Here is a 13,269-nt window from a genome sequence, read left to right on the forward strand (position 1 = left end):
CTCGATGACTTGATGACTACTTTTGAGCTGAATTTACAAAAAAAGACCGAAAACTGGTACTCCCCCCCCCCCCTATTTTAAGTTGTGTTTTTTACAGCCCGTCAAGTCAAACACCGCTGCTCCTAGTCAGCGGTATCCTAGCGGGATCCTAGCTTTCCCTCGTCGCTGCGCTATTGCGAGAACAAGTTGATGGTTGCTTGTCACTTTGATCAAATATACAGCTATTCTATTTGGGCTTAATTGAGTGCCTGCTTATGGATATTTGCAAGCAAAAGTGGATTTATTGGGATTTTTTTTTTTTTTGGCTTTGCCTGGATGAGAAAATCATTCATTTTCTAATGAATCACCACAGCTCTCCAAAATGCTGCCTTTTCTGAAACCAAGCTGTGTTAAAACTGCTATTCTGGGTCTGTATGATCTGGAATTGATTTGTTTGGCTTTGGTTAAAGGACGGTCTTAAAAGATAACGGTCTGACTTTGAGGAGAGGAGTGTTGACTGGCCCTCCCCTTGTAATTTTTTTTACGGATCTCCCAGAATGCTGTGCATGAATAATGTCAGCATAATGGTTTCAGAAGCCTTCAACGAGTGGACACTGTGTTTTGAGGCAATGTAAGTGGACCCGTAGGCAGGATCAGAATTAAGGTATCTATTTATGTCATGAGCTGTGTTCGCTGATCTCTTTCTCTTGAGTGGAATTTTGCACGTTTTGTTAAAAGGGCTAGTTCTGCTGTTTTACCTTGTTCTATTTGAAATTTGTCAAACAGCCTGTGCTATTATTCGCCTTAGATTAGTTACTATCACCTTGGTTTGATGCATATCTTTAAGACCATTTATCCCTTAGACTATGATGCCTTAGTATCTTCATCTTGTTTTGTTTATTTTGCATTTAAGAATTTTTTGGGTTGTGGGTACTTCTCAAGGCCGGTCAATGGCTTGATCACGAATACACCTTTCCTTTATAGGTAAATGCGTACCAGATCTGAATGCAGCAATAATAAGTCATTGGCATCATATACAAGAAGAAATGGACAGAATTTGACGATCCTCCACTATTAAATGTTTTTTTTTTTTGAAGTCTAAGGAGAGACGGGGATGAAATGAAGACATAAGAATTGATATACAAAGCGGAAAAGGACGGGGCGGAGCAGGTAGGCGGAGGAGGTAGCAGAAGAGAAGCCCCTTTTATTCTGCTTCGTCCTTGCCCCCCCCCCCCCCCCCAACTCTCTTAGCCGCCAAAACGCAAACTCGTCTCATAAACAAGAGGACCAAGACCTACGCCTTTTCTTTAGTAATATCTATGCTTGGTGTGCTTTCCGGTTTTAAAAAGCTGCCCTCAGCTTGTCTGTTTTGCTCTAAAAAGCATCTAAGCAGTGTGATGAAAGCATTAAAGCTTATACACCTATTTCAAAAAAAGGTTGTCAGTGCAAATGGCGATTGGCAAATGGCAGTTCTACGACCGAAAGTAACCATGCGTCTCGAAGAATATGGATAAATTAAAACAATTATCCATTAAAGGTTACCAGTGCTTGGCTCTGACATTGTTGAACTTTATTTAACACCTTTAATTTTACAAAAAAAATAGTACCCCTTAGCCATTTACCATTTGCACTGACAACCTTTTGTGAAATAGGTGTATTTAATCTTGGTTATCGAGGCTTCGTCTGTGCTCATTGTGATAGCCTGCCTTAAAGCTTATCTCAGCAAGATTAATACAGTACATGGACCGTATACAGGCCATTGAGACTTAGATTGACTGCGAACTAGTGAAAACCCGTCTTAACAATCTGATAACACTTGACGTCACACGAGACATCACACTAGGAGCAGAGGGGTAGGGATCATTTGACTTAACAACTTGCCATTTGTTTTGCATAACCATCCTTCATAATGGCAGTCCTCCAGATGTATCCAAGCATAAACTTGTCTCTTTGAATAAATGGCACTTATTGCATAAATCGCATTAATTAAAGTCTCGACTGATTTTGACGTAAAGACCTCCAAGAAGTGCCGTAAAAAAGCAATAGCTCACAGCTTTCCACTGCCAGCACAAAGAAACTATCTTGGTGACAACTATAGTGAGAAGCTCTCGAAGGAAGGAAAGGGCCTTCAAGACTTCCCACAGCTCTGCAAGGTATCTTTTTAAGCAGCGGCTAATGATAGCACATGAGTTATGGCAGAATCACAAGAACCGGGCTCGCCGACGACGCTGGAAGCATACGGCGAGGGGAATGAAATGAGTAATGTAGCTCTTTTGGAGAAAGAAGACAAGAAAAGCGGAAGTGTAAGGTAAGAACCGTTCATCAAACTGTAAGCTACCGTTTCATTTAGTTGCTATGGAATACTCTAAACTCCATTCTAGTAGAATTTTAATATCTTAAGATGTAAGATGGTATATTGGGTGTGATCTCGCTGGAAAAGTTAGCCGTGGTTAAACGTTGAGTTACGGTTTATCATTTAAAACCTTTTAGTTTATTCCCTAATAGTTTTTTTTTAATTTTTCATCCCTTGTCTACAATTGCCCTAGCTATTGGTATCAAATTACTTGATCACGGTATTAGGTTTATTTAGATTTGCAATTAAGAACAGTTGATAAGGGACTCGAAAGAATTTGGTGCTGATTTGAATAATGTCTTCAATCGCATCTATCAATTGTGCTGCCAAAAATTACGACAAATAACAGTAATCCATTGTGTAATGTGGTTAAACAATAAAGCTATCAGCAAAAATGGCAAAATGCAGGCTCACACGATTTGGTCGAAAGTTTGTCTCCTGCGAACGTGCCTTTATTAGTGCACTTTTAATTACCTTTATTTTATCATACTAAGTGCAAAGTATTAGAGACTGCTCATTTTTCAAAGCAACCAAGGACATAAATCAAAACCTGGAAACCTGTAGCATGGAAAGTTTTGTTTGAATGTCTTAGCCCAAAAAATATATAATAATAATATTAGCTAAACACTTATGCGAGCGGATGAAGATAACAGAGTAGCTCAGCACAAGCCTAGTGGTATATTGCAACTACCTCTATTATCTTGTATAACGCAAACTGATAGCGGTATAAAATTAATTAATTTTCAAGAACACTGGCACACGGGCACGGAAATCTAACAGTTTTGCAAGTTTTTGCTATTTGCCTGCAAGTATTTGAATTCAGCTAGAGTGGACATCAGGATTGTAAAAGATAGACTATGATCTGGCTCGCCTTTTCATGAATAAATGACCACAACTGATGACAAGATCGATCAGGACCTGACGTACCGTTGTGCCAGAGCCTCGAACGTAGCTCGCTGGCCACTAAATAGAAACGTTCGAGGCTCTCGCTGGCCACTAAATAGGGAGACGTCCGAGGCTCTCGCTGGGGCCACTAAATAGAGGCGTTCGAGGCTCTCGCTGGCCACTAAATAGAGAGACGTTCTAGACTCTGGAACCAGGGTAGACCTGACAGGACCAAACCTTGTTTTAAACTTTGAATAAAGTTAGTCGAAGTTACCAAGGGATAGGCGACTGGCACTAAGAAATCAGGTTCTTAATTAAAGTTCTTAAAACCTTTCACTTATATCAATCTCGACAAAACAATGCATAGATAAACTTTCAAATTCTGAAAAGGTAATTGAATTTGATTCAAACTAGAATTTTCTACAGATCTTTGAAAATTTTCCTGGCCGCGCGAAAGGAGATTGAATCGAGTGAATATTTTCAAGTTTTGGCGGGAAAATCTGAAACAACGTTTTTTCTGAAATCCGTTAAAATCCAGAGACGGCAAAACCACAAAATATTGGCGAATTCTTTTCTATTGCAATGCTACCCACAATGAAGCGAAGAATAATTTAAAGTCGAGATTTGTATGCGAAAGAAAGAAAATATCGTTTTGTTGTAGGTTTCAAAAACAGCGCGCGCTCGTGATAATGTCGCCATTCTTGATTGCGAATGCAGCGCGCGCGCACAATGCAAAGCAAAAACAATTCAAACGCTAAAAAACATCTGCTGCAAATTTGTTTCCTGAAGTTAAATAATTATTTGACTACCAGGTTGAGATATAAAGATGACGGTAAAAGTTGTAACCACACAACTTTCTTTAGCAATAACTAAGAAGACATAAAACGGGAACCGGTTTACGCGCACATATGTTTTCTCATGTAATTTGGTTGACATCTCGATCTACGTCACAAATGACTGGACCCATGCCTTTCGGTTCACGGCCTTTTTTCCGAAGGTTGACCAAATACCTCAATATTACAGATTTGAGTTATTCACGAGAACGCGTGTTTTATAGGGTGCATACAAACCACATTCCATTTGGAAGATGAAAATATAAAGAATTAACAAAGTCTATTAACTCTGAAAGGTTATATGGACTTTAAGCGCTCCGGTTTTTAGCGGCAAAATATCAACAGCAGAAAGCAGCTTATTCAGCACTGTTGAGTCAGCCAAATATTTTTAATCAAATCAGCATTCTTTAATTGAAAATTTCAATCAACCATGACGCCCACTATTTTAAAACGTTATTAGTTTCGCAAATCAGAAGGTTGACCCCAAGTTTTCCTTACTCAAATATCTGTCTGTCTCCTGGTCTAGTATGAAAGCTCTTTAAATATTCTAACTCCTTGTTGTATAACATGTTTCCAGCATGTTACCTGCAGTAGCAATTAAAGGGTCTTCTAAGAAACCATTCATCTCCTGTCAAATGATCCTCCTGGCTGTCGCAGTTGTGCTTTTCGTGATTGGCTTTATCTTGCTGATTGTTGGCATTGTGTTTATCACCAAGACTCCAGAATGCCAGAAGGCCCAAAAAGGTGAGACACCAAGTCCTTCAAAGTCGATAGCAGATAGATAAGTTGGAGTATTGTTGATACCCGTTGATACTCTGCCTATAGGAATCTTAGATCTAGACCGATGCACCAGACCGGGCTCACCTGTTGTCTACATAATCGAAATGAAGGCGGCTTCTTTTTATCTTTATCTTCTTATATCGGTCGAATAAGGTGTTTCATAAAAAAAAATATGTGAAGTTTTGAACATTTCACATTCCTAATTCAACGCTACTTTATACCCATCCTTAACGAATGGGTTGATCTCTTTTTCAACTAAGCGCTTGCTATACAGGCTTTTTCCTTCTCTTACGAAAGTCATAAATTCTCTGGAGCCCAGGGCGTCCCCTCCCCCTCCGCCACCTCGTTTTCGCACCTCGTTACGCTCTCTTCAAGGCCCTGCGTTCCCGGATGAAAAGCATTTAAAATATCCAAAATACAGAAAGATAATATATAACGAGATCCAGAACCAGAATACTGGTGCGACGCACCAAACATGGTATTAGACTTAAACAATTTCTTTAGGGCAGACTCGGATATTAGGATTCAGTATAGAGCGCGGACGAGAAAAGATCAGTAGCATAATGAACAAGTAAAGCATAAACAACAAGTAGCATGTTTTTTTAAAAATAACTTAATTTCTTGTCATGCTGTTTGTATGAACTATATGAGCTGCGCATCAACTAAACTCATTATTGGTGTAAAATAATTATCAACATTCTTGCAACAGGGATTAGCTCAGATACTAAGCGCAACCTGACACCAGAGCACATGCATATGAGAGAACGCAAACTGCTTGAGAACCGAATAATCGTCATAATCATCCGCGTATGGAACAGTTCTTTTTTCTGATACCCTTTTTTCCTTTTGACAGAGGACACTTGCGCGCCATCCGATGAAGCAAAACGCAGTGGGCTTTACGATCTCCTGGAAAAACTGCACTCGTCTTATTATGAGATGTACCCAAATAAAATAGCATACAAGAGACCGGTGACAGTGGAAGAGATCAGACGCAAGTACAGAGCTCATGACCCATCGCCTGCGACCAAAAGGCGCACTACAGACCGAATAAAGGCGCTCCTGAAGGAAGTTGACGAGTTCAAGGTCGACAATACGAAACTAAAACCGCGCGAGGCCAAAGCTTTGGCGCAAGCTCGATTTACTGTCAAATATATGTTTGGCAAACCTTATGATATGAATTACTATGCAGGTAAACATCGGTGGGTACACTGTGCAAAACACGCTCCGTTGCTAGTCTCTTCTTATTCCTCTAAGCGGAGGCCCAAGAAATAGAACCCTAGCCTTACGCTTGTCATTTGAAAACAGTTTTTTTCTCTGTTGTGCTTAGATTTCCAAAAATGACTGGCAATTGTTCCGCAAAATATAAGCATCAGAAAAGGCGTGCACCTGCCTAGCCCTGTCCCTCCCCCCACCACCACCAACACCCCTTCCCCTATACGCGCACAATATTTGCATGATTTTCACAAGCCTTAACACCCAACCAACAACACACTGAACGCAGAGCAATCAGAAAAAAGCGGGAGGCGAATGTTGTGTATTTTTTTACTCTATTTGTATGCATCCTTCCGACTTTTTTCTGTTGTGTATATACCATTACAATTACTTAATGCGACTGTATTGTGTACCTTAACCAGGCGATTACATGCTCGGACCCAACCTCTGGTGCATGATGCAGCCTATTTGCACGGTGGGCGGGGACATTTCAGCGAATCTGCGCTATTTCCGACCAAACTCAACAGCAGACCTTGAAACCTTGCGCAACAAGCTGATGGAGATCAATAGCACATTCACTCAATATATCACTAACCTGCGCTATGGCGTAAATGCCGGAATGGTGCGCACTGTGGAGCAGTGTAAGCGAGGGATTAATGGATTGACGGAGTCGTACCCAAGCATCGCATTCAAGGGCGCACTAGGTAACTACTAAAAAATATTTTTCCGGCCCTTTTTTATTTTATATTTCGTACAAAAATGATTCCAATAGAAATGTCGTGGTTGTTGTAGTTAACTTAAATGAGAGGCGGATGTTTTGTTGGGGGATAATATCGATTTGCGATACTCTGCTCCCCCATTCTCCCAAAGTCCGTAATTTTGATTGCTTTATAGGCCCCCCTTATATAATTACCAGCGGCTACGCCGCTGGTAATTATATAAGGGGGGCGTTGGTGTGTGTCGAGGGATGACACAATGTCTAAATGTTTAACTCAGGTGTGTACACTGAGAACTTCATGGGGGAATTACTCGACTCCAAATTCTTATCATCATTGATGAACAACACAGACGAGGCAAACAAATGGCGCGCCAAGTACGGGAAGACTGCAAGCGAATCGCTAAGAGAGTTTGCCTTGGAGTATGTGGGGGAACCGATTGACAATCTTTTCAGGTACTGGGAGAAATCACATTATAACGCTCAGTTTAATTGATTCTAATTTTCCAAAAATTTGAGCAAACATGATAAGAAATCAGCAAAAATTAACAATAACAACAACAGCAGGGGCATCAGCAACAATTACCAACAGCGGCAACATAAAAATCAAGAACATTATCAGGTAGCAACGACAAAATTAGCAACAGAAAAGGATACCACCATAAGGAACAGCAGAGGTAGCAACAACCAAATAAAACAAAGGCAAGACGAGGGCAGTAGTAGCAGCAACAATAACAACAAAAAGAACATCAACAAAATAAACTAAAACAGTATCAGCATCTTATCGCGTATCTAAACAACCAACACATCTCCCTTTAGAATTGCTGTATTTGAACTCTTCCAGGTATCTGAAAGATGAGCACGCCAAATACTGCGTCCCTGATACGGTGTCGAGCGGTCTTGCATCCCTACCCCTCCCCTACGTGTACGTCAATGGTACCGCAGACAAAAGCCGCCCGACCACCAAAAAACTCCCGACAGGAGAGGCCTTAGATGGAAAAAAAGCGTACGAGATGAGTGTTGGGTACTTTACTACAAATGACTTCACGCCGGATCAGATCTATGAGCTGGGCTACAAAATGCTGAACAAGCTCTACCCGCAGGTAATGGCGAGAACATGGGTCTTGAGGGACTATGTTTACAATATGTTGGTAATGTTAATGTTAATGCGGTTATCAGTTAAGCTTACCTGCAGGTAATGGCGAGAAGGCAGGTTAATGTTGGTAATATGGTAATGTTGATGCTGATGCCTTTATTACGGTAGATGACGCTGATGATGACATGATTGTAATTATGACTACAATTTGAGTGTTAAATAATAATGATGATTCGCTGATCATAGTAATAATGATCTTGGTTATGCTGATGTTAAGGGGAAGGAACGTGATTCATCTTCTTCGTAAGTTTGTAAGGAAAATGGGCGAGCAAGTTGCAACTTTAGAACAGGCGTCCACAAAGAGTTCACAATCAGATAGAACACCTCGATTTCTATGATATAAAGTTTAACCGCAAGCAATACAGACTGTTAATTCCCTGCTAGCAGATGCCTCAGCGAAATACAAAGAAAAGTGTCCTCTGCTAACAGGATAACAGACCTACAGACATGCAGTCCATTTTCTAGAGAATAAGTCATAGAACTCGACTGCTTGTAATGAGGACCTCCAAGGCATATTGGCTCCTAAACAAACTTTTGGGACACCCTGTAGACCGTTGTAAACAATAGGGAAAGAGCACTGGCTCACCGAGGTTCTTTAAACAGGTTCTTGCTATTGCTCGTGAAGTTTCTGGTAAAACCAATGACACCGAGGCGAAGAAATTATTCCAGGCACGACTGAAAGCTCCTGATATGAGCTACAATCAACAACCATTCCCAGCCAACGAATCAGACGAGGACGCGCACAGACTTTGCAGGAGTGATGGCGCCGCAATGATCTTCTGTCCAACTCGATGGCGTGAGATCCAAAAGTGGTTTGTCAAAGCTTTAGAGGTGAGTTCTGGTTAATACATAAAAAAGAAGAGGTTAAGTATTTTGTAAGCGCGAATAATCATTGCTAGAAAATTTAAAGAGCTTGAATGTGACTGACTTGACTCGTCAGAGTACAATACGCATATCATTTTTAAGCAGTTTAAAGTAGAAGCATGTGTGAGACTTTTATCGATTAGTCACTAGAGATGTTACCACGGTAAAGCGTCTCAAGCGGTTCTTTTACGCACTCAATACAGTTTGATGAAGAGCGAGGAGAAACGGAAATTTCGGCATAACACGGAGACAAGGAATTCTCAGTGTAGAGAGCCATGTGTAGAGATGAAGATCGAACCCGCAGGGCCGTAGCAGGGGGTGGGGCACTGTGGTGGCTGCTCCACCATTGTCTCCTTAATGTTTCTCTATTGTGCCCCCAATAATCCGAGGCCTGCCCGCAAAAGCAAAGTCGAAGCCTAGTGCCTATTACTTCTTTCATTTTTCGTTACAGGCTATCAGCCTGCTCGACCCTCGAACAGTTAACATGTTTTATTTCACCGGGCCAAAGATCACCACACCAAACTGTCCGATCAAAGTTGGGGCCGACTACAACCCTTCGGCCTCTGCAAACTACGAATCTTCGGGAGCAAGTTGTTTGCAAAGCTGTCGATACAACATACCATTCTTTAGTGAGAACTACGGACCTGTTTACGAGGAGATGAGCACTTGCGCACATGAGGCTAGGCCTGGACACCACACACAGGTATCCCAATAATGCTTTCAGTAAAAGTAAATTTTTTAAAGATTCTATGCAGTGTCTCAAAATCCAAATGTCCAAAAAACAAATTATAGAGCCGGCTAGAGTCAACTTTATGTAAAACGACATCACAAACGATGTTTTTTTTTTCTCTTTTAAGGTTCAGGGATTGGAGGAGCATTTCCGTGACAAATGTGGTGGTGTTATAAGCTGGGTAGATAATATTAATTACTATGTTGCGTTCACTGAGGGCTGGGGACTCTACGCAGAAAACCCTCTGGTAGGAGAAGACACGAACGTCTATGATGGAATACCGCTGGAAAAGTATGGCATGCTCAAGTGGCAGGTAACGTATTCGAGACTATGTTTTACTTGCATGTCTTGGTTGCTGTAAGGGTAAAAGGGTTTATATGATGGCAAGAGACCATGATGTAAGCGAACGAATCCCCCGTATTAGGGTATGTTCCATGACGTCCGTGAAATCTATGTTTAGAACAAGCAGTTATTTTTAGATACGCCTCTGATTGGTTAGCGCTCACATGTCCTAGCAACATGAGTCAAACGCGCGATCACATCTTGAGCGATGTGAACCGGCAAAGGATGTTATGGAAATCTTTTTGACCGAAAACCATCCTTTTTTACAAACGCTGTGAAAATGATTTTCCATAGAGTACGCTGGATCCAATCAACCGTTTCTCGGACATTGAAATGCATAGAGTTCGTGATTTTAGGCTCGGGTAAAAGTAAAAGTTTTCACGGCAGATTCGCAAATTATAAGCTTAAGTAAAACAACAATCAATCATAAATCTGTGTTTACAACACACAATTCTCTTCCAATTCCCTTTTAATGAAAAAGATACATCCAGAACTTAATACCATTATATTCACACCGATATTGTGGTCATTAAGACAGATATTTCACAAATAAAAGATTTCAAGTCTCCATAATGAAGTAAATCTTACTCCGGTGACAAGGGTTTCTTCAGTGACATGATTTCTGAACATTTGCGTGAAGAATTGAAGTTCATTGATCTAAAAATATTGTAAATCAAAGAAAAATAAAGGCCTTCTTGTATTTAAATACATATAATAGACTGAGAATGCCTAAATTTTCCATCTCACCGTAGGAGTCAGCCTGATGCATCTTGAATGAACTCCAAATTCGCCGTCTCCCCGACGTCTTCCAGTTCAATTATTTAGATAACATTTAGATAACTTAACATTAGATAACTTAACAAATACCAGCACACCAAACTACAAGTAGCATTGTAATCATGAGCTATGAGAAGCAGTTAAAAGGATAAAAACAGGTAGCGAACGAAGTCAAGAAGTGCAGAGGCAAAAAAATTGTGAAAAACTATAGCTCGCGAGGTGCCCATAACCAAAAATGGCGCGATGAACTATATATGGATGCTATGATTGACAAGCTCGCGCAATCTAAAAACTAGCTTTCATGGACGGCATCATGGGCCACGGGGATTCGTTCTCTTATATCATGGTCTCTTGATGATGGATAAACCCAAGACTATGTTTTACTTGCATGTCTTGGTTGCTGTGAGGGTAAAAGGGTTTATAATGATGGATGAACCTAAAGACGATGTTTTACTTGCCTGTCTTGGTTGCTGTGAGGGTAAAAGGGTTTATATGATGGATGAACCCAAGACGATGTTTTACTTGCATGCCATGGTTGCTGTAAGGGTAAAAGGGTTTATAATGATGGATGAACCTAAAGACGATGTTTTACTTGCATGTCTTGGTTGCTGTGAGGGTAAAAGGGTTTATATGATGGATGAACCCAAGACGATGTTTTACTTGCATGCCTATACTTATTTCAAATAATGTTGCACTCATATAATCCAATGTTCCATCCAATGTTGCATCCAATGTTGCGTCCATATGATCCGCGATGCTAAAAAGGATATAGATAGGCGTAAACAGGGCCGTAGAAGGGGTGGGGCATGTGCCCCCCAATTAAAAGGAAATGACCAGGAGGGGCGTGGCTGTGCCCCACCCAAAATCGTTTTTTCGGTATTGTGCCCCTCCCCCCAAAAAAAAAAATCGAGGCCTGCTACGGCTATTGTAAATAAAAGCAAGTATGGTTTGTGAGTCTGTAGGATTAATACTACAGGATAAATAGGATTAATATGCCTGTAAACATCAACAAAGACTGTATTGAGAGGCGCGTAGCCATGGTTACTGAGTTAGAGGACGAGCACCTATTAATATTATATGCGAAAAGTATGTAAGATTTGAGTTTTTTTTAGTATTGACGGACGCACATCTCATTTCAATATTTCGCGAACTGCCTTACCGTTTTCTAGCTTCCCTCTATCAATCAATTACATTTGGTGTTTTTTGATTAGGCAACGCCTTGGCAGTGGTGGCGTGATTGGATAACATTTCAATTGTGGTCGATGAGAAGGCTTCTAAATTCCCTGCTAGCAGAGGCCTCTTTTCTCGGTATTTCCCCAGCGAAATACAGAGAAAAGAGGCCTCTGCTAGCAGGGAAGCTTCTAAACGGCTTCTAAAGGATTTTAAACGACGGAAGCCAAAAAGCTGAAATCGTCAACGGAAAACCTTAGCAACAGTTTATAATTCTCTCCTTTTTTCAGATATGGCGCGCCCTGCGTCTTATCGTCGACTCGGGCCTTCATTACAAAAATCTGACTCGGGCCGATGCTCTAAAGCTATTTGCGGATTTCGCGTGGGACACCAGTGCCCTTGCTGAACTTGAGGTGACACGCTACCAGTCAGCGTTTGGCCAAGCAACATCCTACATGATTGGCCAACAGCAAATCGTTCAACTTCGCCAGTATGCAGAGAAAGAGCTGGGGAAGGACTTCAGCCTCAAGGAATTTCACTACCAACTTTTGTCGCAGGGTTCCTCACCACTAAGTCACCTCAAGAACAGTATTGAACGATATGTGAGCTGTGCTAAGGACAAGACCATTAGCGGATGCAGCGATGTTTTGGATCCGCCTAAAAGAAGGACGAGACCAACGGAAGACAAGGGAGTTCTGGGCGATTATATATACAGGAACAATCCACTAAGGCTACCCATGCTTAAACACTACGTATAAGCATTATGTTAGAAGTTAGAGAAAGACTGGATAGAAGACTAGGCTGTTAGTAACCAAGGAGGCCTGGTTACGTAAGCTCTTTAATTCATAAACCAATTAACGTCCTACAATCCCCGACAGTAATGTTGACCCAATTTTGCAAAACGGTTTTTCGGCGAATCGGTGCATACCGGTTAACATCTTGTCGGCCTCTTAACATCTTGTCGGCCATCCTCCCCCCCCCCCCCCCCCCCCTTCGAGTCAATGCTGCGCTGACTCTGGGCTGGACCTTAGCTATCGCATGCTAATGATAGGCTCTCAACATTAAAAAAAGGGGAAGGAGGGGGTGGGAGCATTTATTTGTGTGGCACACGTGATTGCCAGACATTGCCAGAGTTTTTTGAAGGTGTAGCTTTATCGGTTGATGGGTCAACTACTTTTGGCGCGATTGTAGCTTATTTTTGTATCCGCCCCCCCCCCCCTCCCCCAACCGCACACTACCCACAAACCGCCCGTTAATTAATTGGTCGAAAATTCATGGTTAAGATGAACTAAAATTTACTCCTGTGAGTTTGTTGGCGTTGCGCGGAGCAGGAGCTACATGTAACCCTAATACCTAACAGATGGAACCCTAATAGATTTTATTATTTTGTTAGATAGTTGACAAACATAAATAAATGCTTTATATATTAACATATTGACAATGCAATTAGACTAGCTAGGAAATCGGTGACTT

The 13,269-nt window shown here is 41.3% G+C and overlaps 1 protein-coding gene across 2 annotated transcripts; it reads left to right on the forward strand.

Annotated features, from left to right (window-relative positions):
* The first annotated feature begins 1,884 nt into the window (after positions 1 to 1,884).
* Positions 1,885 to 13,226, forward strand: LOC5512641. 2 transcript variants are annotated; one of them, XM_001632873.3, is made up of 10 exons: positions 1,885 to 2,287; positions 4,628 to 4,794; positions 5,684 to 6,019; positions 6,465 to 6,746; positions 7,039 to 7,213; positions 7,602 to 7,860; positions 8,517 to 8,744; positions 9,229 to 9,480; positions 9,635 to 9,820; positions 12,087 to 13,226. In XM_001632873.3, the coding sequence occupies exons 1-10, from the start codon at positions 2,172 to 2,174 to the stop codon at positions 12,552 to 12,554; spliced, it is 2,469 nt and encodes an 822-aa protein (XP_001632923.2). In that variant the 5' UTR covers positions 1,885 to 2,171; the 3' UTR covers positions 12,555 to 13,226. The 2 variants fall into 2 exon arrangements, with proteins under 2 accessions (XP_001632923.2, XP_032237909.2); XM_032382018.2 differs by lacking the exon at positions 4,628 to 4,794 and having other exon boundaries at positions 1,886 to 2,287.
* Positions 13,227 to 13,269: the final 43 nt, after the last annotated feature.

This window comes from Nematostella vectensis, chromosome 3, assembly GCF_932526225.1.
Source record: "Nematostella vectensis chromosome 3, jaNemVect1.1, whole genome shotgun sequence".
Classification (NCBI taxonomy): Eukaryota; Metazoa; Cnidaria; class Anthozoa; order Actiniaria; family Edwardsiidae; genus Nematostella; species Nematostella vectensis.

Coding starts and splice junctions, on each gene's coding strand:
- LOC5512641 (XM_001632873.3), top strand. CDS start 2,172: ATGGCAGAATCACAAGAACCGGGCTCGCCGACGACGCTGGAAGCATAC. Junction 7,214..7,601: donor CCGATTGACAATCTTTTCAG/GTACTGGGAGAA, acceptor GAACTCTTCCAG/GTATCTGAAAGATGAGCACG. Junction 8,745..9,228: donor GGTTTGTCAAAGCTTTAGAG/GTGAGTTCTGGT, acceptor TTTTCGTTACAG/GCTATCAGCCTGCTCGACCC.